Source organism: Tenrec ecaudatus, chromosome 11 (genome assembly GCF_050624435.1).
Source record: "Tenrec ecaudatus isolate mTenEca1 chromosome 11, mTenEca1.hap1, whole genome shotgun sequence".
Lineage (NCBI taxonomy): Eukaryota > Metazoa > Chordata > Mammalia > Afrosoricida > Tenrecidae > Tenrec > Tenrec ecaudatus.
Genome location: NC_134540.1, coordinates 47,073,154 through 47,098,643, shown reverse-complemented (window position 1 = coordinate 47,098,643; position 25,490 = coordinate 47,073,154). Strand labels below are relative to the sequence as shown.

General features: G+C 45.1%; 1 protein-coding gene across 1 annotated transcript in view; it reads left to right on the top strand.

Annotated features, from left to right (window-relative positions):
• VWA8 (von Willebrand factor A domain containing 8) overlaps nt 1–25,490 on the top strand; it is a 405,888-nt gene that overhangs the window by 208,117 nt on the left and 172,281 nt on the right. Inside the window, exons 22-26 of the mRNA XM_075563021.1 lie at nt 1,760–1,835; nt 2,928–3,063; nt 6,211–6,330; nt 8,283–8,488; nt 10,461–10,612. Coding sequence (XP_075419136.1) covers nt 1,760–1,835; nt 2,928–3,063; nt 6,211–6,330; nt 8,283–8,488; nt 10,461–10,612 — 690 coding nt within the window. The remainder of the gene's footprint in view (nt 1–1,759; nt 1,836–2,927; nt 3,064–6,210; nt 6,331–8,282; nt 8,489–10,460; nt 10,613–25,490) is intronic.

Genomic DNA, 25,490 nt, shown 5'->3' with positions numbered 1-25,490 from the left:
TCCCTGCAGGGTCACCATGAGTTAAAAAGAACTCAGCGGCAATGGTGGTTTTTGTGGGGGTTTGTGTGGTGGTGTTGATCATTTATGTTATGATCTGAGGATCAAATAGAAGTCAGTCATCAAAAACAGCACTAGTCATAGCAACAAATTGCCTAGAGTGACAGGTAATGACATTCTTCCTGTCTGCCCTGATGGTGTCGTGGTTGCCAAATGGGCTGTGATCTGCAAGGCCAGCAGTTCGAAACCACGAGGGTCTGCCTGAGGGAGAAAGACTGACCTTTCTACTCCTGTAGAATTAGTCTCGGAAACTCGCAAGAGGCAGCTCTGCAGTGTCCCAGTTCCAGTGAGTCAGTGTCAACTCGAGGGCAGTGACTGCTTTGGTTTTAACCACCAGATACTATGCTAACTACTCCTCAGAGCTTAGTGTCTTCCTGGGGGGCTTTATTCCTGGCAAGCTCAAGGGTTAATAAGTGGCAATTGCCGGCATTTGAATCTGCATTGGTCTGATTCCAAAGTCTCCTTTCCCCGATCCCACAAAGCAATCTACTGATTTGGGTTACATTTGTTTTGCTAAAATAAAAATTATTTGAGTGATCACTTTAAGTTTGCTGTGTTTGAGATTATTGTGGGAATTATTACACTCCCTTCCCCAAAATGGACATTTTCATGGATTGTAGTAAAATTTTGCATTTGAGTAGCAGTTTCGAAGGCAGATATTATGCCTTTGAGTTGGTGAATATTTTGTTGGGTATAAAATAGCCGCTCACCTGCACACCCTAAGCCTGTCCCAGTACCGGGGTCTGAAGTCCACATTGCACAGTGTCTTACACACACGCAGCTCCCAGTCCACATGACTGCAACTTCCTTTTGAGTGAATGGTAGGACAATTTGAAAGGGCAACTTTGAACTCGCCCAAAGAAAGACGCACATCACAATTGGAAAGGGATTCTAACTCTGTGTGCTCTGAACAAGCCGGACACGAGACTTTTGGGGGGAAGATGAAGATATAGACGTCTTCCCGTAAGAATATCTGAACTGAGGTAACTCCTACAACATATTCCTAAGTGATGCAAACTTCACTCTCCACATGTGAAGGGCACAAAGCGTTAGAATGTTTTACCATCAGTGCTTTTGAAGTTCCTGATCTAAAGGAGGGCAGATTAATCCGAGGAGGTAAATTTCAGACATAAAATGGCCCTGTCCAGGGGCGGCGGTGTGGTTGTCGCACCTCCTGGTAGCAGATTGAGCCTGGACGTGGGAGCCATAGGCTGGGTTTAATTGGCCACCATAGCAGCACACACAGGTGTCCCCAAACGTGCCATTAGAATTGTTTTTAAACAATATAAGTGTTTTATTTATGTGTGTTTACTTATAACTATACACACGGAGCCTGCAAAAATTCATGAAAGAACTCCATTGCATTTTTCCATGAACTTTTTGAAGCCTTCTTTGTGTGTGTACGTGTGTGTCCATCTCTCTGTCACCAGGTGATTTTCAGGGATGGACTGGTCCCCAGGGAATTTCCCAGGAGAAGGAACCAGCAGAACCTGTAAACCGGGCCTCACCCCCCGAAGTCTTGTGATTTATATTCCACATCTTCACAAATGCTCTTGCAGCTTAGACTTTCTGTTGTTATTTTCGTTCGTCTTGGGAGAAGCATAACGCCAGCCAAGAAGAAGAAAGAGGATATATATGTTAGTAAGGATTAAACATCGCTTCCTCTCATCACTAACCGTGAAACGTGTTGCTCTAACTTTAGGGACACCACGGTGCAAGCCCTGACTCTTCAGCCTTCTGTGGAAGATGGACTCATTGTCTATGAAGACTCGCCTTTGGTTAGTAGGATTAGACTCCTATTTCACCCAGTGGGGTAGGGGGTGGGGTGTAGGGACGCTTCACAGAGATTCTTTTTTACTTCAGTCTGACCGGAAAGTAATTGTCGATGTGTTGTTTGAGAAGCAGGTAGTTAAATGCAGATTGTTGCATAAAGGACATGTTTTCTTATTCTTTTTTCTTTCTAGAGGGATTCAGGGAATGACAGAAAGCTACTATTGATTTTTTTTGTATTATAATTTTTTTAATGTTTGCTGCTGTTTCCAAATACACAGCTTGAAATTAAGTAGCACTTCTAAAAGTTAAAAATGGTTTAACTGGGAAGATCTAGTTCTCAGCTTCGTTTCAAAGGAATCCTGGGCTCAGGGGTGTCCCTCTGTGTGGACAGTTCTGTCCCAACAGTGGCACAAAGCATCACAGCATCATGGGACCCTGAAGGGACCAGCCTCCAGAGCAGCGGTTCTCAACCTGTGGGTCACGACCCCTTAGGGGGTCGAACGACCCTTTCACAGGGGTTGCCCGATTCATAACAGTAGCAAAATGACAGTTACAAAGTAGCAACAAAAATAATTTCATTCTTGGGACTCACCACAACATGAGGAACTGCATGAAAGGGTTGCGGCAGGAGGAAGGTTCAGAACCACTGCTCTAGAGTCTCCTTACTTTAAAGAGAAATTAAAACCTGGGCTTAGGACAGAAGCCATACTTTGTCCTCGTTATTATTTCAGTTTACTGGTACCATAAAATAAAAAGATATTGCACAATCAGTTTTCCCCCCTCCCAGCATGTGTCATAAAGCAGTCCTGGGGAGAAAGACGGGGCTTTTTGTCCCGTAGAGTCAGGAACCCACAGGGACAGCCGGCAGCCTTCCGCGGCTCTAAGGGAGCAGGCTGAGGCGTCACCCTCCTGTGACGAGTGACCGGCTCGGAAGCCCCCGGGGGCAGTTCTGCTCTGCCCTGTAGGGTGGCCACGAACCCAAATGGACTCGGTGGCAGTACATTGAGTGAGTTATCATAAACCCAAAGCAGTAAATGATGACATGCTGAGGACGGCTACTTTCACTCTTGTTTATGCTGCATTTTCTGTCTTCCAAGGTTAAAGCCGTAAAGTTGGGCCACATTCTGGTTGTCGATGAGGCAGACAAGGCACCCACCAATGTCACCTGCATTTTAAAAACTCTAGTAGAAAATGGAGAAATGATTCTAGCAGATGGAAGACGCATTGTTGCAAGTGAGTATGAAATAAGCAACTTTTAAAAAAAATACATAAAACTTTTACAACTCTGGTCACTAATCACAGGCTTAGCTGGCTATGTGGCCATAAGCTACAAACCCATATTCAATGTAACACAAATCATCCATATGGTCCATGAAAATAATAGCAATGTACAATCTATCGGGAGTTATGAGGGTGGGGCTGGGGGAGAAAGAGCTGGTACCGAGGGCTCAATAGAAAGTAAATGTCTACAAGAGAATGAGGACAGCACATGTACAAACATGCCTGAGTCAACTGATGTGTGGATTGTGATAAGAGTTGTGTGAGCCCCCAATGAAATGATTTTTTAAATCAATACTTTTTTAATCATTTTATTGGGGGCTTGTACAGCTCTTAACACAATTCATTCATACATCCATTGTGTCAAGCACATTTGTACATTTGTTACCATTATCATTTTCTTTTTTAAATCATTTTATTGGGGGCTTGTACAACTCTTTTCACAAGCCATACATCCATCCATTGTGTCAATCTCATTTGGACACTTGTTGCCCTCATCGTTCTCAAAACATTTGCTTTCTACTTGAGCTCTTGGTATCAGCTCCTCCTTTTTTTCCCTTTCCTTCCCACTCCCTGCGCCCTCATGAACCCCTGATAATTTGTAAACTTTTTTTTTTATGTCTTACACAGTCTGATGTCTCCCTTCACCTGATTTTTCTGGTGTCTGTCCCCCAGGAAGAGGCTATATGTAGATCATTGGAATCAGTTCCCCCTTTCGATCCCACCTTCCCTCCACCCTCCTGGCATCGCTACTTTCATTGTTGGTCCTGAGGGGTTTATCTGTCCCGAATTCCCTGTGTTTCCAACTCTTATCTTTACCAGTGCACATGCTCTGGTGTAGTCGTATTTGTAAGGTAGAATTGGGGTCATGATAGGGGTGGGGAGGAAGCATGAAAGAACTAGAGGAAAGTTGTGTGTTCATCAGTGCTATACTGTACCCTGACTAGCTCTTCTCCTCCTCGTAGCCTGCTGTAAGGGGGACGTCCAGTTGCCTACAGATGGGCTTTGAGTCTCCACTCCACACTCCTTCATTCACAATGATATTAAAAAATCAATACTTTCAATAGACAGAGAACGTCTCAAAATGTCAATAGTAGGAGGACAATACAACATCATAGTTTTCTACTGAAAGAATAATAATACTTAATAATAATAATACTTAATTCGCTTTTCAGTTATCTTTATGGTTTATTTCTTTTTCTTGCTGTCTGAAAATTTTTTAAAGTTCTGATATATTTCTAGTAATATCTGCTCTTAATAATAAAATATCAGTGAATGTTATTACATTTTATTATAGATGGCATATATGTGTCTATTTCTATGTATATCGTTGTTGGGGTTTTTTTGTACACCTGTACATATAGGAAAACATTACACACACATAGCCCATAGGAAAACAGGAGGAAGTCATACTTGAATCATCCTCTGTTTGGGATTGTCTCTTTCCCTCCCTCCCTTCTTCTTTTTTTTTTCCTAATAGAGGAAATGTAAATGAATGAAGCTCATCAGTCTACTGAGCCTACAAGGAAAAATTGCTTTGTTGAATACACTGTGAGAATATTTTCTAGTTTTTGTGTCTGAAAAGATTTGAAAATCGGTAACCAGCTCTTGGTAATATACAGCCACTGAGCCCTGGGGGTGTCGTGGTTACACACTGGCTGCCAGCCACAGGGTCAGTGGTACACTACCACCAACAGCTTCAGGGGTTAAAAATCAAAGCTTTCCACTTCCCTGAAAAGTTACAGGCTCAGAAACCCCCGGGAAGTTAGACCCTGCCCTTGGGTCGCCATGAGTCAGAATGGACCTGATGGCAGTGAGCTACGTTAGTTCAGGACACCAAACGAGTTGAAACCAAGAACTAAAATCTCCAGTACCAAACGAGAGCACGCCAAGGGACCCCGTTCAGGAATTTATTTTCCTTGTGGCTACTGCCATTGCAAGGCTGCCATTTGTGAGTCTAAGAAACCCAGTGCCCAAAAAGTACTAAAATATTCCCGATGTCGGACCTGCCGTTTGAGAATCCAGTTTGTCCTTCTTAGCGGCTTCACGAGGAGCAAGGAGTGGAAAGGCAGAAAGCGTGGCTGGAACAAAGGCAGAGTTAGGGATCCTTGTCGCTGAGTCTCCCTCCACATTCTCCGACACGTTTCACGGGGCTCGCTTAGCCATCCAGGAGTCGCATACTTTCCAACATCAGGTGCCAATCGTGGTCATATTTTAAAAAACAGAATTCTCTGCCTTTCCTTTCCCCCTGACATTCTTTTGAGCAGGATCTATGAAGCACCGCTTCTATAATGGTTGTGGTTTTGCTTTTATTGTGATTTTTTGTGTGATGTCAAGCACTTATGCCGTTGGAGGCACCAGGACCTGAATGTGCGGTCTGTGGAAAGGTTGCTTTTGGTGCCATAAAAGACAGGCCTTTCCCAGCCGTCACTTGAAAAGATGGACAGGCCAAAGCTGAGATTTAAGCAGACCCAGATGGTGAGCGCTTCTGCTCAGAATCACCGTGAGATGGAGCTTTCGTTTTTTTAAACGATTGTGTAGAGAGCGATGTTACGCGTCCGCCGTGCGCAACGGCCGTCCCCTAATATAGTGAGCAGTTTGCACAGAGAAAGCGTCAGTCAATCTGAGATCACTTATTTTAAGAACTCAAGTTCATTGGAAACCCTTGAGCAAATGAGCTAAGTGGACTTTCAAGCGGCTCGCCTCGTATGGTTAGGTTGCGGGGTACACAGTCTAACCAGTGCCTCTTCCTTGCAGCACAACGGCGGGCTGTGCAAATGATCAGATCACAATGCGGGGATTGATCTTGGATGATTCCTTGTTATGGGTGGAATTTTTACTTTTTTTTAAAGGAATGGCAACATCTCAAGCCTAGTTTAGGCATTGTTTGGCAAAATTTTGCCATGTGTTTTTTAGGTGTACATTGAACTGATACGCAGCTACAAGTGGCTGTACAAAGTGGGATATGCTTTATCAGACTTTTTTTTTAAGCAGGTAATTGAATAGTGTGACTGTTTGTTGTTTTAAAGGCTGTAGCTTGATGGTCTTCAGCATTTTAACAATATCAATGTAGAATAAACAGTAAGATATTTTGTTTTTCAGATTCGGCAAATGTCAGCGGAAGAGAGAATGTTGTGGTGATTCATCCCGACTTCCGGATGATCGTTCTGGCCAACCGACCTGGGTTTCCTTTCCTAGGCAACGATTTCTTCAGCACCTTAGGTAAAAACAGTACGATAATAACAGCAATAGCAACAACGATAGCAATAATCCAAATGCTGGTCTCCTGATAGCAGTGTTCTAATGCCGCCATTGGGGATTCATCTTGTGCTCTGTTGCGTCATCGTCAGAACCATTTTGTAAGAGGATTTGTCATCTCCACTTTGGAGAAGGGAAACATCTGATATTCAGAGCGAATACCTATTTCTCTGGGGTCCACTTAGCAGATAAGTGTTACAGCTGAGAATCCTGTACCAGTCTAGCTGATTCCAGAGCCTGTGTCCTTAAATTATCACAGCCTGCTTTGTTGTTCAGAGCCCTGGAATAAAACCCAATCAACCTGCTGCCATGGAGTCCGTTTCAACTCGCAGCAGAAGAAAGCGCCACTGGTTGGCCCAGCCTGGAGGAGTTCACCCCTTCCCTGAGCAGGAGTGCGTGCCATCGGAAAGCCAGCATGGACGGGCAGTCGTGCACTTTTCCTGCCCGTGCTCACGAGTGCGCATGGACGCGTGGCATGGCACAGCCAGAGAGGCACCGACTTCACTTTTTAGGATATCGCCAATCTGTGTCCAAGGCAATGAGGCGTCTTCACACTTCCATCAGCGGTGGAAGCGTGTTCCCGCTCACGAGAAATTCACTCCTCTCTTTGAGTCCTGGTTGTAATTTTCTAGTACATTTTCTGTTGCCTAAATTACAAATGAAAGATTTTCTGTCTAATTTTCTTTTACTGTAACTTCATGTCTCTGTAGATTTACTTTACCAAAATGAACCTTAAGAAGATTCTAGCAATGTACGTCGTTTTGACAGTTATGCTACTAACTTGAAGCACTAGCTGATAAAGATCAGGGATCAATCACAGCGTTCAGATTAGGTTACAACTTAATATAAAGAAAGCAGAAATCCTCCCAAGTTGGCTAATAGGTCCGCTCAGGGTAAATGGAGACAAGATTGCCAATGTCAAGGCTTTCCCCTTGCTCGGATCCACAAGCAGCACTCATGGAAGCAGCTGGCAAGAGATCGCAGTACGCACTGCAATGGGTAAATATACTGCACACGCCTCTTCAAAGCATTGAGAAGATGTTACTTTGAGGACGATGGGGCACCTGACCCAAGCCATGGTGATTTCAATTACTTCATACACGTTTTGAAAGTTGAGCATAAAATAAGAAAAAGCACGGAAGAATCAATGCATTTGAATGTTGCTGGCAAAGAATATTGAAAGAGCTGTGGACTTCCAAAAAGGAAACAAAGTACAGCCAGACTGCTCCTTGGCCACCTGGATGGTGAGACTTCATTTCAAGAGAGACCAGTCCCTAGAAAAGGACGGCATGCTGGGTCATGTGGAGGCACAGCGAGAAAGAGGAAGACCCTTGGCAAGATGGACTGGCACAGCGGTCGTACAATGACCTCCAACAACACGATGGTGAGGACGGAGGAGGACTGGACGACGTTTCCTTCCCTGGCTCCCAGAGTCCGCGGTGCCTGGTAACAGAGGAGACTGTCCTATGAGAGAGATACATCGTTTCTAAAGTTATGCAATGTTTTTAGATCCCTATATGCTTGTATGAATGTATTTTTCCAAATATACAAGTGCATGTTTGGAAGAATAAATCCACTGAACTATGAACACCGCATGACTGTGGGAGGAAGTGGTATTGGCTGAGACATGAAGGAACCGTCCCCATTTTGTTCTTTATATTTCAATAGCTCCAATGAGTCCATGGTCCAGTATTGTGTTATTTCTTTATTAAACAGAAAACAGCACCACCATGCAGTATAAAGCACATATCACCTGGTTTTCAGAGATTACAAATGTAGTGTTCTGGCACAAATGGAGTGGGTCTTTGAACTACGATTCCGTTTCCTTTGGCGTGATAACACCTTTGGCATGATGACAACTTTGGCATGATAATGTCTTAGTTCCATGCTCAAAGGGAATCATTTTCCTCTTCCAGGTGATATATTTAGCTGCCACGCAGTTGATAATCCCAGACCCCACTCCGAGCTCGAGATGCTCCGACGATATGGACCAAACGTGCCCGAGCCAATTCTTCAGAAGCTTGTGGCTGCCTTTGGAGAGCTGAGGAGCTTGGCTGACCAAGGGATTATTAATTACCCTTACTCTACCAGGGAAGTTGTCAACATAGTCAAGCATTTAGAGGTATGTCCCTAATGTTTTCTACCAAGCCATGGTGCTCGATTTCTCAGATTATGCCATTTGTACCACGTCTCTCCATTTCTATAGATACGATAGAGGACATGAACCGTTTGGCTTCTAAATGATAAATCTAGAAGGCCAACCAACATTATCTGTCCCATCGTTAAATTGACTCTGGCAAGTCTCTGCCATGGCTGTTACCAAGGAGCCCTAGAGCTCTAGTGCACGGGGTGGTTGGTTGGGTGGTGTTTTGTTTGTTTGTTTGTTTGTTTGTTTGTAAGGGAGGGGTGGCAATATAGGAAACTTCTGTTCTGCTCTGTGATGGTTTACAACAAGCATACAGTACCCATGGGTGGGGGGGGGGGGGGGGAATCCACTTTTTCATTTTCAGGTTCAAAACTGTGAAGACATAAGGATCAAACAGCAAAGTAGAAACTCATGATATTGACTCATGAAACCTCTTGAAGGAGTTTTAAAAGATACAGTCAGTGAATGGGGAGAATAACATTCTATAAGGCCATGTACAGGGTTTAGTCTTCATTGGTAAGGGAAAAAACAGATATAAATTCTACTTAAATACCACATAACGCTCTCAAAGCTAAGGTCACTTCCGAGTGACTTTTGATGTCTGGTCCATCCACACATTTCAACTCTCCAAGAAAAACCGCAAAAGAAAAATAGAAAGCCTTGTTCTGCTTCCAAGGTGCTAGTAAATACACAGATCCCAGGTCCTAAATACAGTTGTTAAGCATAGCTCCTTAAGTAGGTAAGCAGGTAGCATGCATAGCTTCTGAGTGTATCCATCCTTATTTATTCTTTGAAGTCACCGTGAAAGCTTGTCAGAACATACACCAATACAAATCCATCACTAAAGTATCAAGAATTCCTTAAACAGTTCCTCACCAACAGTCTGTCCCGCGTCTGGAGGACACCAGCAGTAGCCACTTAGCATCCCCTCTGCTGCCCTAGTGTGCTATCTCCTGTGCTATTGATGTACTTCCCTTCAATTCTGTTCTGTCCACCCCCCTGCCATTTATTCATTCACATAGGGCTTCTCTAAGTGCCCCTTACTCTGCTTACAAAAACGAAAACTCATTGCCATTGAGTCGTGCCAATTCATGTGACCCCATAGGACAGAGGAAAACTGCCCCTGTGGGTTTCTGGGACTGTCACTCAATATGGGAGTAGAAAGCCTCATCTTTTCCCCAGGGAGCCACACGTGGTTTCGAACTGCTGCCCTGGCATCAGGAGCCCAATGCATAATGCGCATTATGCCACTCGGGCTCCTCACTCTGCTTGGACTGCGGGTTCAGACTCTTTGTGAGAAAATTCCACTGTCTTTCAAGTTCATCTCTCCACTTTTTGAAGTCACTTCACACATGTAAATGAATTTCTTACATTGTAAAGCAGAATTTCATGTACACAGACTTCTACTTTAATCAGTATGGTGTACCTTTTAAAGGTAGGGAATTCCAGAGAGCAGTGGGCTTCACTTAGTGACAGGATCTGGGTCTGCCTTCAAAATTTGACCAAAGGAAACGGTTCCCCTCAAATTCCAATATTTACTGAAAAAGGAAAATAGTATTTAGCCATCGGAACAAACATCCAAATCAAACCAAACCAAAGTCATTGCCATCAAGTCAATGCTGACTCCTAGTGACCCTACAGGAAAGGGAGAACTGCCCCCGTGAGTTTCCAAGTCTGTACTCTTATGAGAGTGGAAGTCCTGTATTTCTCCCAAGGGACAGTTTAGAACTGCAGATCTTGCAGTTCGCAGCCCAATGCATAACCACTACACCACTAGAGAAACATGTATGTATGTTCCTACTATGGTTATCTGACAAGACTACTAAATTTCTATGGCTCATTTGATATTACCATTCTATCAATTTTATAAATCTGTATTAAGTTATGTATTTTATTGCATTCCTTTGTTTTAAACACAGAAATTTCTCTCTTTTTTTTTTAAACACAGAAATTTCCCACCGAAGGCCTTTCCAGTGTGGTGAGGAATGTGTTCGACTTTGATTCCTACAACGACGACATGAGGGAGATTGTGGTTAGCACGTTACACAAATACGGCATCCCTATCGGAGCAAAACCTACCAGTGTGCAGCTGGCCAAGCAGTAAGGCAAACCCACTGCTGTTGATAAGAGTGCTCTTAAGAGCAATTGTCTTCCGATGTTTAAATGCTGATAATGCCTAGACTACTGCTAGACTCTATTACTAAGCCCAGTTGGTGGGGAAACATCTTTCTGCAAGTAAGCTATTCAAATATACACTGCCATTTGCTAGCTGGTTTTCAGTTAAGTGGCTTTGTTTATGGGCCTGTGAGTTGTGAGCGTCAATCCTCTTGACTGTGCCGTGAGTAGATGGAATGCAACCAAATAAAGGGAAATGCTTGTTTCTTTAACAGTCTCTGTCCGTTTGTTGAATAGCCACGGCCCTCACCATCTGCTGACCAAATGAGAAAGCATGCTAACCTGGGCCTTCCCTAAGGGGATAGTCTGCACTCAGTTCCTATTCCTGCATTTATCCCACCATACTGATTAGATTTCATCTGGGAGCACAAACTGGCTGAATTTTCATGGGGGCCAATTGCCTACCTTTTAATTTGCCTACTTTTAATTTGCTATTACAGGCTACCTACTTAACCTTAGTAACAAACCTTGCACGTATATGTTGATGGTAAAAACAATGTAGTGAGCAAAGTTTATCCGTAGATTGATTAAATTTCACAGTGACAACTAGAGAAACCCTTTTATATGGGCATAAGTTAATGATAATGCATCTAATACATAGGCTCCAAAATTTATTTGGCCTACTGCCTCTTTTCAGAAACAAAAATGTCACTCGGCAGCCCCCTAGCAATGAAAACATTAGTACTGTAGCCCATAATCCAGAATAAAGTTTAGATCTCTGCTTCTGCAGCCCCCTATTGGATCATTCCAGCACCCCCTGTTGGACAGTATCACCCGCTTTGGGAAACATTGATCTATGGCTAACGTTGTTTATAAAAATAGACAATTATCACAAATTCCCAAAGGATAATAATTACTTTAAAATAAATTGTCATTCAATTTTCATCTGCTATAAGAGGAACTTTCTACCTCTCCTTAGGGGGGAAGTTATTAAATATAGCACATTAATTAGTTCAGCAATTAGTTTGCATAGCTTCTGAGTGTATACGTCCTTATTTACTCTTTGAAGTCACTGTGAAAACTTGTCAGACACACTCCAATACAAAGACATTACAACAGTATTAAGCATTTCTTAAAGAGAAACAAACATTTCCCTTTTGTGGTAAAAGCACAAGGCGACGTTTTGTTAAAAAAATCAGTGTTTGGTTTATGTTACTCATCGGTAAATAGATCCTTTTCAAGAAGCGTGACTCAGTGTCAATTGCTAATGCGTCCACTTTTTTCCGTATAGTCCGGTTTTACTGGCTTGCTCGTGGTCCACTTGGGTATCTTGAAAGGTAGCTGATAATGAAACGCCTCACCTCACATGCTCTGGGCATGCTCCCAGGAAAGACCGGGCCCTGCAGAAGGGCATCGTGCTCGGCAAAGCAAGCAGAGGGCATCGAGAAAGGAACACAGTGGGCGCCACACTGGGCTCAAACCGAAGAACAGTTGTGAGTGTGGCACAGGCCCCGGGCAGCGGCTCACTCTTGTGCGTCGGGTCGCAATGAGTCAGAACGACTTGGCGGCACCTAACAACACCCTGTGATCTAAGAACTGGTCACACAAGTGGTGAAAGGCCTGGCTCATCTACTGGTAACTCTGAGGGTGAACAGTCTGGTCATCTGCTTCTGTGAAGATTCAATCCACTGCTAGGCGCTGGCTCAGCAAAGCTTGACGTCCTAGGAGAACTAACTGCTCCTTTGGGTTTTTGAGACTTTCACACTTTATGGGAGCAGACAGCCTTAGGTTTCCCCTGAGCAGCAAATGCTGGTTTAAAACTGCCCACCTTGCGGCGAGCAGCACCATGCATAACCCACCCAGCCTCCAGGGCTCCTTCGGTAAGGATTACATCCTTGGAAACCCTACGGAGTCGACTCACTCTGCCCTATGAGTAGAAATCAACTTACCAATGCACCGGCAGTGTGCTCAGTGTATCTTCCAGCCGTGGTCCGCACTGTGCAATCTCCAATAGTCCCCATGCCTTTAATTTCCCCTCTCTCAAAAAGAATTGTTACACAGCTAATTTTCATTATTAGTAACAAATTTACAAAATTGGCATTCTGACTTGATAGAAAACAGGCTTGTGGTTTTAAAATAGCTTTATTTGTATTCGCTCACAACTTGAAATAAAAATTATAATACGTGTAGTCTGTAATATCAATCATAAGAGAACTGGTCATTTCTATTTCCAAGGAAGACAGATAAGGTGGTTTAACTGCTCATCGTTGTCTTCACTTTGGAACTAGGGGGGAAATTGGCAGGGGTGAATTAAGTCTTAACACAGTGGATTAATTTCAACTCCACTCCTTACTTTTGAGTGGAAGGAAAAATACATTGGGCCTGGACACCGGGAGGTCATACTTCGGCCCAAGGTGGGGCTGGAAAGAACTAGTAATCTGCTCACCACATCCAGCTGAAAATAGTCTTACAGCAGATGTGGGTGGTGAGTGACTTGTCCCATGAAATGGTTGTCAGAGGTGACTACAATTTACACAGTCATCCAAAGCCACTTTCCCTGAGCTGTGAATTGCAGTGGTTTGGGGCAGCTTGAAAGCAGTCGCGCTGTTGAGTTGCCCTGTCGTGGAATCCACAGGCTCCCGCCACTAGTTCTATCAGGTGGCCAGCCTTGTATGCAGAGAGGGAAGCGTGGGGGAGTGAACAACACAAGGGCCGAGTATGTTAGTGGTCACAGGTCTGTCCTATATGCCTGTGGTGCTGTGCCTTTGATTGGGGGTTGGGCCTAAATTCTGTGATTTTTTTCACCCAGAGTAATGACACTCGACACTCTTTACCCAGATTGTTTTCGTTTTTACGGGTTCAGATTTTTAACCCAAGTCCTCCGAGCTTTGCCTAGAGTATAGTTGTCCAACAGAAGACTGTCCTCAAAGAGCTCACTCACAGTGTAACCTTGGTGGTACGATCTTGATGTTACTTAACTAAGTGGGTGAGCCCCAGTGGCTCTGTGCCTGGCTGCCAACTGCAGAGTCAGCGGGTGGAAACCGCCAGCCTCTGCAGGAGACACACTGGGTCTCTACTCCGGCAGAGGCACCGCCTCAGAAACGCACCGGCACAATGGTACCCCTGTCCTGTTGGGTAGACCAAGGAGTCAGCATCGACTCAATGGCAGTGAACTTGACTTGGTCTTGGTAACTTGGTGTTGGTAAAATGAGGGCAGGTTATTATAGATAGGGTAATCATGTCATTGATCACCTAAAACCAGGCTTGTCTGAGAATAAAGGGGGGGCGGGTAATCCCAGTAACTGTGACCCCCGAATGTCACCTAGGACTGTCCTAGGCTGCATGGCACCCGCATTGTAACTGTTCCCAGACTTTTTCCTCTCCAAACATCCTTTGCATTTGAAATATCATCATCATATTCCTTACATCTGCAAAGCAGAAACAAAGTAAAACAAAAGATCAGTGACATTGACCTTTTCCTCCTGGACTTGGGCTCTTCCGCCTCACTGACCACTTGCTGGGCCCCAGTTCTTGTAGGCTGTCTCCACCCACCTCTACAGATACTGTGTCAGTCGGGAAAGACCCACGCTGGATTTCAGGAAGAGGGATAAGGCTGGTTAAACTACTATTAATGCTCCCTCCACCCCCATTTTTTTAATGGAAAATTCTTTCTGCGACCGTTAATTCTCCTGTTCTCGAATCCAACCATAACACTTATTGGATGGGAGTGAAATTACCCTGAGTCTGGAGCAAGATGGTCATACGCTTAAGATGGGGATGGAAAAATAATCGACCACCCACTCCATCTAGCTAAAAAAAAAAAAAAGATAAATGGCAGAGGTGCTGGAAGGGAACTTTTCCCAGCGAGACAAAGAGAATCCCAGGCCCCTGTTAGTATGGTCCCTTGCAGCCTCCTCTTCCTCCGAGGGAGGAAGTCAGAGACACTGGAAGCTCAGTGCTTTTAAGGACATTCTCGACGACGAGAGAGGGCTGCCCCTTTCCCTTTGGTTCCGATCAGCCTATTGTTGGTCGCGCTCTCACCGTTCTCTCTTGAGTGAACTTCACTTGGCTTCTTGACCAACCCTGTGGGTTCCAGGCCGAGTCTTACTGTGTGGCTATTTTGCCTAGCTTGATCTCGACATGACTGTGCTTCTCTAACTCATCTGCAAATGTGCGCCTCGATTTTAGGACTGAGATGGGGATTGGCTAATCCGAACCTCATTTTGCTTTTGCCCCTTCCTACTTCCGGAGAAGACCTTTTAAACTTCTAATACATGGAAGGGGCATGGAGGACATGCTCAAGAGATGGTAACCATGGCCACATAAGGGGTCCAAACGGCAGCAAAATCCACCGACACCGAGTCAATTCCGATCCGTCGCGGCAACCCTAGACAGGGTTTCCGAGCTGTAAAGGGGAGCAGACTACTCACCCCCTCCCCCACCCAGGCATGGCTGATGGGTCTGAACTAGCAGTTCAATGTTCGCTTATTGTGTCTTTAAAATTGAACTCTGTGATGTTTGTCTGATAGAGAAACAACTAAAAAACATGCCCACGTGCACGCACACACGCATCTCGTTTTGTTAAGGTTATAGGCAGAGATAGGAGGACTCACTATTAGAAAATACATTTAATAACGGATTTGGGGCCAAACAGTAACCACAGGTTAGCCCATGCCACCCACTGCCATCAAGATGAGTCTGACTCATGGCAGCCTGATAGAACTCTGTCTAGCTGGAGAAAATCATTTATTTTTCTGAACCTCTGTGTTAAGTGACATGCAATAGCTTATGTTTCTCGATTACTCTCTTCTTTGCTATTCTGGAAGGTGAGAGGGTTGTCTGTTCGCAGAGCTATGCTGGAATGTAAGCATTTCTCCTCTATATCATAATCAGAACATTAATGGTGGTGATGGTCATAGAAACGAGCGTAGATGTTTTGCTCTGCTGTTTTGCCAAGAACATGTCTAAGCAAATTTCATGAGTTTGTATAATCCTTAGAGCAAGCCTATACAACAGGGAAGTCACGGCCATATTTTATCGACGAGGAAGTGGCATCACGGAGGTCACTTAGCTAGTCCCAGGTCAGCAGGCCAACTGAGGGCAGAGCCGGGGCGCCACCAGACCCATTGCAAGCCTGAAAATATATAAGCTGATCGAGAGGCGGGCGATTGGCAATGTCTGGATCACAGTTGCTATCTGGATACTGGATATTGCCAATAATTCTGGTTTAAGACGGCCTTAAGGGGTTACCTGAGCAACCTTGAGGTCATCATTGACTATGACCTCGTTCGCTACACAAATTCCTGTTCTTCAGTGAGTCACGACAGGTTCAGATTCTGGGGTTTGGACTACATTCAAAAGGAAGAGTGAATCAAAAAGGAAATTAATATAGAGCTGTGACATGACAGGGGTCATCTTAGAGACATTGTCGTGCCCAATGAAGTTCCTCTCTTGGTGGCATGCAATACACACAAGGCAACTTACCCAGGAAAGTGAAAACTCTACAAAACTCCCTGTGGCCATCACAGATGAGAAGTACGTTAGCTGCTGCCCCACCCCCACCCCACACTCCGATTTGGAGCACAAAAGGGATTTATGGAATCTTCTCAAAAGACTGCATCTCCTCTTTGAAGTTTTCTTTCCTACGTGCCTTTTTTCGCCTTGCCTTCCTTAGGAGTTATTCTTGTCTGTAAGATACCGAAATGGCCAGCCATCTTACTCCATCTTCTGTATCCTCATCTCTGTGAATCACATCTTCCATGCTGGCTAGTTTATTCTTAAGCCATCCCAGTATTTATTGCTTATTTGTCACTGCAAAATAGCTGCCGTCCAGTCAGTTCCAACTCCTAGCGACCCTGTGTGGAACAGAGCGAAACCCTGCAGGGGCCGCACCGTCCTCACCATCATTGTAGTGTGGAAGGTCCTCTCCACTGTGTCGACCTTGATGTCCTTGCTCTTCCTCGGCAAGTGCTTCAAGTCATCCTCACTGTCAGCACCCACGGTTGTGCCGTCTGCGTGTTGCAGGTTGGCCACAGTCCCCAGGCCGCATTCTTCTCCTCAGATTATTTGCTCAGCATACACATTGAATAAGTATGCTGAAAAGAGACGCCTTTCCTGATTTCAAACCATGCAGTGTTCCCTTGTTCTCTTCAATCGACTGCCTCTCGGTGCATGTGCAGGTTCTGCATGGGCACCGTTAAGTACTCTGGAAATCCCATTCTTCTCAATGTGACCCACAGTTCATGATGATCCACCCAGAATGCCTTTGCATAGCCAATTAACCACAAGTCAACAGTAACACACTAGCTACTGTCAACCAATCATCAATTTTTCAATCAAGTACAATAGATAATTTAAAGAAATTTAAACCTTCTTTGTGTAGCAACGTTCTATCTAACACAGATACATAATGAAATATAATATCTCATTTATTTTTAAAATAAATCGGCTAAAAGAAAAAGACACAGCGATGACTATTCATCCCTTTCAGACTTTCTCTATGATTATATGTGTTATTTCTCAGACTGAAAAAAGAATGGGTCCATTCTTTCTTCCCTCCTGCCCACTGGCCCCTGAGCCCTGGGTGTTCTCCCTGATTGAGAGGGGAGCCATGTCTGTGAAAGGTGCATGAAAACACTTACTTCCCAGCAGCTCTGATGACAAGGCAAGGGTGGGTAGCAATCATGACGGTGCAGCTCGCCCCGCTCCCCTGCTTCTGGAAACTTCAGGCATTCGGTATTCATCCTAAACCTGCGGAGGGGCGTCATAGGACTGGTGAGCAGTGCTCTTCCTTGGAATGGGGGCATCACGATTGGTGCTTTCTGTGACAGTCCTTGAATGGCCTTGTCTTCAGATAGAAATGCTTTCCGTAGACAGCCGGCCCTCTCAAAGGGACCACGGTGTGTTCTCTCTTGGGAACTTGGCCTCCTTAAATACACTGCACTGCCTTCTCTGGGAAACTTGACCCGAGAGGGAGGAGGTCAAGGAGTTCTCTGGCATCTCAGCTGAGTAAGTTGGTTTATGCATCGGTAGGGCCTCAGCATAAACATAGAAAAGGCATCCTGTGGTTAAAAGCGTCAATGAAAAGGTACAGGGATGTGAAGCTGCCAACATCTTTGAGGTTATAAAAATGTGGCGGCGTCCCCTTCCATAAAGATTTCAGCTTGGGGGCCCAGGGAGCATTTTCCGTTGTCATTAAGCGTCACAAAGGACTCACAGCAGCAGATTTGCTGAAGTCCTTCCCACCCATAGGCCCCTAGGATGCCCCCCTCCCCCCTTGTCTCAAGAGTCAGTCATCCTTTTATCACCTGGTCTTACAAAAATACTGTCCTCGTATCCCCCGGTGACCCCAGGTGGAGTTATTTTTTCCCTGAGGATAAGAGACAAGTGTTCAGGAGTCCTCGGCGGCGTGCATCCTCGGATCCTGTTCAGAGCGCAGAATTCTCTTTGAGCAAAGGCAGCTGTGCACGCTGTGGGCAGAAGAGCTTTGTCTGCATGCGTCTCTGAAGAGTGTCTGTCTAGGACTGGGCTTCCGCTCCCAGGGTTTCTCCTGTGTGGTCGCAATATCCACAGCAGCTGCTGCTCCTATGACAGAGACCGCTACGGAGTCTCCAAGGACCAGAAGTATCAAAAAGATCACCCCGCTGGTTTGCAGGAGTGCCTTCATTAGATTTATCTTCCAAGATAGGAAGGACTGTCAGTTTATACCATTAAAGTCAAACCCCCTGCTTGCAGTGTGGTGCCCAACCGCGATATGGTTTTCTCTCTGTAGTCTTAGCTTTGGAAATCACGTTCACAGTGTGGCTCATGGGGTTCGAGGTGTTAGAATCCCCCTCCACACCCCGACTTACTTTTACTTCATAAACCAGCTCCTGGCTTTAAATAACCACAATGTTTATGTAGTGACATCTCAAAACTATTATAAATAGAAAAGTGGTGTGGGATTTTATATGTATCCAGTCTTTGCCTTGTATTCTAGCTCTTTTATGGGGGTGCAGACAAAACACTAAAATGCATCCAAACTAGCAGGCAAATTCTGAAGCTGTATGGAACCTTTTTCAGGTAGGGGCCAGGCTGCCTCATGAACTTCCTCTGAGTCCTCTAAGCCTCTACACCTGGCCTTTTAGACAAGCCTGGCTGAATGGAATTCCCTGCCCCCCCCCCACTATAGTTAATTTTTCCAAATGTACTCATGAAGTATCAATTGCTCAGCATCTTCTGGGTGAAGAAAATGGTAGGATAGTTGTTGGGCTGTGATGGTAAGGATGTTCCCCGATGGTTTGCCATAGCAATAGGGATGAGAGAAGACTGCACGACTGTGTCCATTCTAAAACGGCACACATTCATTCCCTTGGCATTTCCAGTTAGAACCTGTTCCTACTGATTGGCTCCGACCCGGACTCTGACTCCCAGTGACCCTGTGTGCCAGGGTAGAACTGTGTTTTTGCTGAGGTGGATCTCTAAGCCTTTCTTCTGAGGTGCTTCTGGGTGGACTCAAACTGCCAACCTTTACATTATTAACCAAGGATGTTAGCCATCTGCACCAGCTAGGGACTGACTTCCCTTGGTGGTGGAGTGTATTAAACATCAGTCTGCTAACCAAAAGGTTGACATTTTGAACCCACCAGCTGCCTCCTGGGGAAAAGGTGGGCTCTTCTGCTCCTGTGAAGATTTATAGCCCCAGAATCCTTAGGGGCCCTATGCTGAAGAATCGACTTCACAGCCGTGGATTTGTCTTGTGTAGTAATTCAGAAATGGAAAGGTGAAGAAGATGCCATGCCTGCTTTCCCACTGATCAGGAAAAACATCAAGTAAAGACTGACAGACACATGATTTGTGGTGGGGAGCAATGGGAGGCTGCCACCCGCCCTGGGCCAGGGCTAGGGCCAGGGCCAAGAATTTAAAGAAGTACTGTGGCGGGACACAGGGACTGCCACACTGGGCTTCACACATAACGATCGAGGCACAGCCCAGGAGCAGGCAGGGTCACCTTCTGTTGTGCCTGCGTCGGGAATGGACTCATGAGAACAGGGCACCAAACGAGGCGGGACTGCTGTAGGCAGATTGTGCACAGAGAACATGTGCATTCGAGGAAGTCCGAGCAGCCTGAGGACAGGAAGTGGGGGTTAAGTGAGGGTGTGCTGGATGCTGAGACTGAAAAGGAGAGGAGGGGGGCCAAGGGGACAAGAGTGTGAGCCCATGATGGGCATAGATTCTGAAGGCCAGAGAGTCAGAGGGATAAGACCTAAGCCCTTGAGGAATTAGCAGTCTAGGAGAGACAACTCACAGTGCTCTGAACCTGTTCTGCACGTTTCCAGTGGGGTTAGTCAGGAACACATGTGAAATGATGGGCAGTACCATTCAATGTGATATTCAAAATGGTACGCAGAGCAGTGACACGGCTCCCATGAGTTCTTCTTGGAGGGGGAGGGAAATTCTGGAAAATGTTTCGACAGGGAGCATTTTGGAGCCAATCATCCAGAGTGTGAATGCTGAGAAAGGGAAGTACTAGGGACGTGGAAATACGTGGGGAGCAGAGAGGACGAGAGGAGGTTTCTGAGGTGAAGCTGAGGAACGATGTTGAACGGGAGCCGGGCCCCAGAAGTGCCGTTTCGTGAGCAGGAAGAAAGCAAGCTGACAGTGTCTGCTTTGGCGCCGAGTCTCTGGGGCACTGAGACTGCCCAGTGTCATCCAGGAGAGCGGGGGACATAGTTGAGGACCCAGCCAGGAACAGCATGTTTCCCCCAAATCCTTCCCATCTCATGCCCCCCAATCACTCTGCATTCCCGGGATCCCGGCAGGTCCACAGGTCTGCAGCACAAAGCGGGCGTTGTAACAGTTCAGTACAGAGCCAGGCAGGGGAGGGGGACACCCAGATCCATCCTGGTAATGAACATGTTATTGGTCGCAAAACAAAATAACTTAACTTGGGATGGATGGGAATGCCGGGAAGAAGGAATCTGAGGTTCTAGCAAGCCAGGAAGGACAACGGGCAGTTAATACTGTTGTTGTTAGGCGCTGTTAAGTCCACTTTGGACTCAGCGCCCTCCTGCAGAATAGAGTAGAGCTGCCTCTTCAAGTTTCCAAGCTATAATGTGTACAGAAAAAAGATAGCCAAGTCTTTTCTCCTCTAGAGCAGTGGGGTGGGGTTGAACCCCCCAACTCGCAGTTAGCAGCCAAGCACTTAACTGTTCATTGCACCACCAGGACACCTGAGAAGTCAGAGGACCCGCCACCTACTGCCATTGAGTCTGATTCATAGTGTTTCTTGATATATGGTATCTGAGACGCCACCCTTACCAGAGAAGACAGCCTTGTCTTTCTCCTGCTAGTGGATTTGGACCTCCAGTTTTGCAGTTAGCATCCAGCGCCTGAGTTGCAGCACCACTTAAAGTTTGGAAAGAGACTTTAGTATGTCAGTGTGCTGACTTTTTAAAAATCAGTTTATTGAGGATTCATACAACTCTTATCACAAACCTTACATCCATCCATCGTGTCAAGCACATTTGTTCATTTGTTGTCCTCATCATTCTCAAAGCATTTGCTTTCTGCTTGAGCCCTTGGTATCAGCTCCTCAATTTCCCCCCGCCCTCCCTCACTAACCCTTGATAATTCATAAATTATTATTAGTTTTTCATGTCTTACACTGTCTCATGTCTCCCTTCACCCCCTTTTCTGTTGTCTGTCCCCCAGGGAGGGGGTTATATGTAGATCATTGTAATCGATTCCCCATTTCTCCCCCACCTTCCCTTATCCTGCTGGTATGGCTACTCTCATTATTGGCCCTGAGGGGTTTATCTGTCCTGGATTTCCTGTGTTTCCAGCTCTGATCTGTACTAGTGTACATCCTCTGGTCTAGCCGGATTTGTAAGGTAGAATTGGGGTCATGATAGTGAGGGTGGGGGAGGGACGGGGGAAAGCACAAAAGAACTAGAGGAAAGTTGCCTCAGGGAGGCGATGAGCCAGTCAGGGTACAGTATAGCATTGTCCTGACTTTGTATTTTAATAAAGACATTTATTTGTTTGTTTGTTTTTATTAAAAGATTATTTTATTGGGGGCTCTTGCAGCTCTTATAACAACCCATACATCACTTATACCAAGCATATTTGTACATATGTTGCCATTATTATTTCTAGACATTTACTTGCTATTGAACCCTTGGTATCAGTTCCTCTTTTTTCCTTCCCTCCACCCACTCACCCTCGTGACCCCTTGATAAATTATAAACTATTATTATTTTCAGATCTTACACCAACTGCTATTCCCTTCCCCCATGGTTTCTGTTGTTTGTTCCCCTGGAGGTGTGTGTTGTTATGAGTCAGTCATTGCGATCGTTCCTCCATCCTCCCCTCCTCTCCCCACCTCCCCTGTCCCACAACTTTATTTCTGACCTCGTTCTCCGTAACACATTTATTCTTTCTGAGATATGATATCTTAAAATTGTGAATTTTTCTGAACTCTGTTATAAGATTTTCTGAGTAGTCCAAATGTGCCAAATTATATGGAAATCCAGAAGAGCAAGACTTTCATTCTGGCCAGAAAGGAATCTGGGAGAAGGTGCCAGGGCAGGTGGGGGGAGTCAAGTCTGACTTACAACTACTCTGTAGGACATAGGAGAACTGCTTATAGGGTTTCTTAGACTGTAAATCGTTATATTGGCAGACAGTCTCATTTTTCTCTAATAGGAAAGCAAGTGGGTTTGAACTACTGGCCTTTAGCAGCCTAAAGTCTAACTCACAGTGTCAACTGGATAATCCAAACCAAAAACCAAACCCAGTAAGTCAATTTGGGAGTAACCACCTTCCTGACATAATCTCTGAAGACAAAGCAGGTGAATAAGCAAATAAGGTGAAGAAAGCTGATGGTGCCCAGCTATCAAAAGATATAGCATCTGGGGTCTTAAAGGCTTGAAGGTAAACAAGTGGCCATCTAGCTCAGAAGCAACAAAGCCCACATGGAAGAAGCACACCAGCCTGTGTGATCACGAGGTGTTAAAGGGATCAGGTATCAGGCATCATCAGAACAAAAAATCTTACCATAGTGAATGAGGTGGGGAATGTGGAAGTAGAGACCCAAAGCCCATTTGTAGGCCACTGGACATCCCCTTACAGAAGGGTCTCGGGGAGGAGACGAACCAGTCAGGGTGTGATATAGCAATGATGAAACATACAACTTTCCTCTAGCTCCTAAATGCTTCCTCCCCGACTAACGTAATCCCAATTCTACCTTACAAATCTAGGTAGACCAGAGGATGTACACTGGTACAGATAGGAACTGGAAACAAAGGGAATCCAGGGCAGATGATCCCTTCAGGACCAGTGTTGTGAGTGGCGATACTGGGAGGGTGGAGGGAGAGTGGGTTGGAAAGGGGGAAGAACCGATTATAAGGATCTACATATAACCTCCTCCCTGGGGGACAGACAACAGAGAAGAGGGTGAAGGGAGATTTTGGACAGGGCAAGATATGACAAAATAATAATTTATGAATTATCAAGGGTTCATGAGGGAGTGGGGAGTAGCGAGGGAGAGGGAAAAATGAGGAGCTGATGCCAGGGGCTTAGGTGGAGATCAAAAGTTTTGAGGATGATGAGGGCAATGAATGTACAAATGTGCTTTACACGATTGATGTCTGTATGGATTGTGATAAGAGTTGTATGAGCCCCTGATAAAATGATATAAAAATGTATGAAATAAAATTTGGGAGTAGCTGGTGGGTTTAAACCACTGATCTGTAGTTAACCATCCAATATTTAGCAGCAGTGCCACCGGGTCAAGAGCAGAAAATAATCCTAGGCACAGGTAATGAGCTAGAACATAGATTACCTAACATGTTTGGCCTCCCATTCCCTTTTCAGGAAGAAAAAAAATTACTCAGCCCCACTGTGGCAATTAAAAACATTTGTACTATAGCCCATAATCCAGGGTAAAGTACATCTGCTTTTGCAGCCCGCCTTGAACAGTCCTGGAACCCCCGGGGGTGGTACCACCCACTTTGGGCAACCCTGGTCTAGAAGTATGGAAACACATAGCACGTGTGGGAACTTCAAGTAGCAGTTGGAGACGTCCAGGCATAGGTCGGCTGGTGAGGGAGAGTAGGAGGTTAGAGCTGAAGCTAACAATATTGGTCAGCGCTCATGTGTGAAGAGACTAGAGCACTCGCTGTTCAAAGCCAAGTTTTAGCCTTCGATGTGGATTGAAATCCAGCATAAAGAAGACAGAAATCCTCACAACTGCACCAATACATAACATGCGTGGATGCAACAATCGACACCCATGGACGCAGCAGTCAAGAGATCAAATGGCGCCTTGCACTGGGTAACTGCTGCTCAGGACAGTGTGTACAGTGTGGAAAAGCAAGGGGTTACTTTGAGGATTAAGGTGCGCCTGCTCCAAGCCAGGGCATTTTCAGTGACCTCACGTGCATATGAAAATTAGACCTTGAATAAAGAAGACGGAGGAAGAATCAATCTATTTGAATTATGTTATTGGCGAAGAATACGGAAAGCAGGTGTTTACAAGCAGGTCTGTCTTGGAAGAAACACAGCTGGAATGCTCCTCGGATGCGAGGCTGGGGAGACTTTGCCTCCTGTGCTTTGCACATGCTATCAGGAGAGATCGGCCCCTGGACAAGGCCTCCTGTTTTGTAACGGAGGTAGGCAGAGAAAACGAAGCCCCTCAACAAGGTGGGCTGACACAGTGCCGCAACGATGGGCGTAATTAGGAGGAAGGGCTCGCGGGATTGTTCCCAACAACAGACTGAAAAGCCCCAGTGGACAGCCTCGGTGGGCAGTCTGACTTGGTCTTTGCCGGAGGCTTGATTGAAAGCATTCGGAGTGAGGGCGTCCTACTGGGATTGGAGCTTTCTTTTCCTTCTCCAAGATGGTGGTAATTGGCTAATTTGAGAGTCGGAACTACCCTGAAGGGTTCCATTATTCCCATGAAAATTAGGAGATCTTGCGGTAAGGAAATGTTTTAGGAATTGTTGGTAATAGGTATGTCAACAACTTCCAATTGCATAATGGCCCTGGAAAGATCCAAATCTTTTTCATGTGTCTCCTTCACACTCCAGAAATTGTGTTGGCAGATGTTTAGAGAAGGCAGGAATTTGCCAGAACATGCTATTTAAAACCCCGGTCACCTCTTCAAGGAAACAATTTTAAACAAATCCCTCGCATGTCATCCAGACTCTCTATTTCTTGACTTTGGTGTCTATAGGAATCGCGTTATGAAGTAGATGTGTACTGCTGGGGCGGTGGAGCACCATAACATCTTTTTCTTTCCTGTAACTTGTGCAATTGCTATCATTTGACCCGAGCCATAATTTTAGTGTTCCTCTTCCTCTCAGTTGAAAAATTTATTTCCTGGTTTTTATTCTTACTTCCACAATGGATGTAAGAAACATTACAGCAGATGAATTGAAAGACTTCATTTTAAAAAATACATAAATTCTTGAAGGACATTGAAGATAAAAAGTGGAGCTATCTATAGGTCTTAAATTCACCTTCCTCTCCGTTGATATCAAATCATTCCAACTCTGACTTTAACAAAACCTTAAAAAATACTAATATTATTTCAAGTAACTCAATTGTAAAAAGTAAGTGTCAATAATAGGACATAGGACCCTTTGATAGTGGTTATTTTGGGAAGGACAATGCCATATATCTCACGTCCCATAACTTGCTAGTGTACCAAAATATCATGCTTGCTCGTCCTTGAAATCTCTGCCCCTGACCGTGAACTTCATCAAGGAGAGAGAGCTGGTTTTTTCCATAGCTCATTTCCAGGATTTGTTTGTGGAAAATAAACGAAGAGCTTTAATTTACCTCAGGTGGTCAGGCTGGAGCCCAAAGGAAAAGTCTAGAA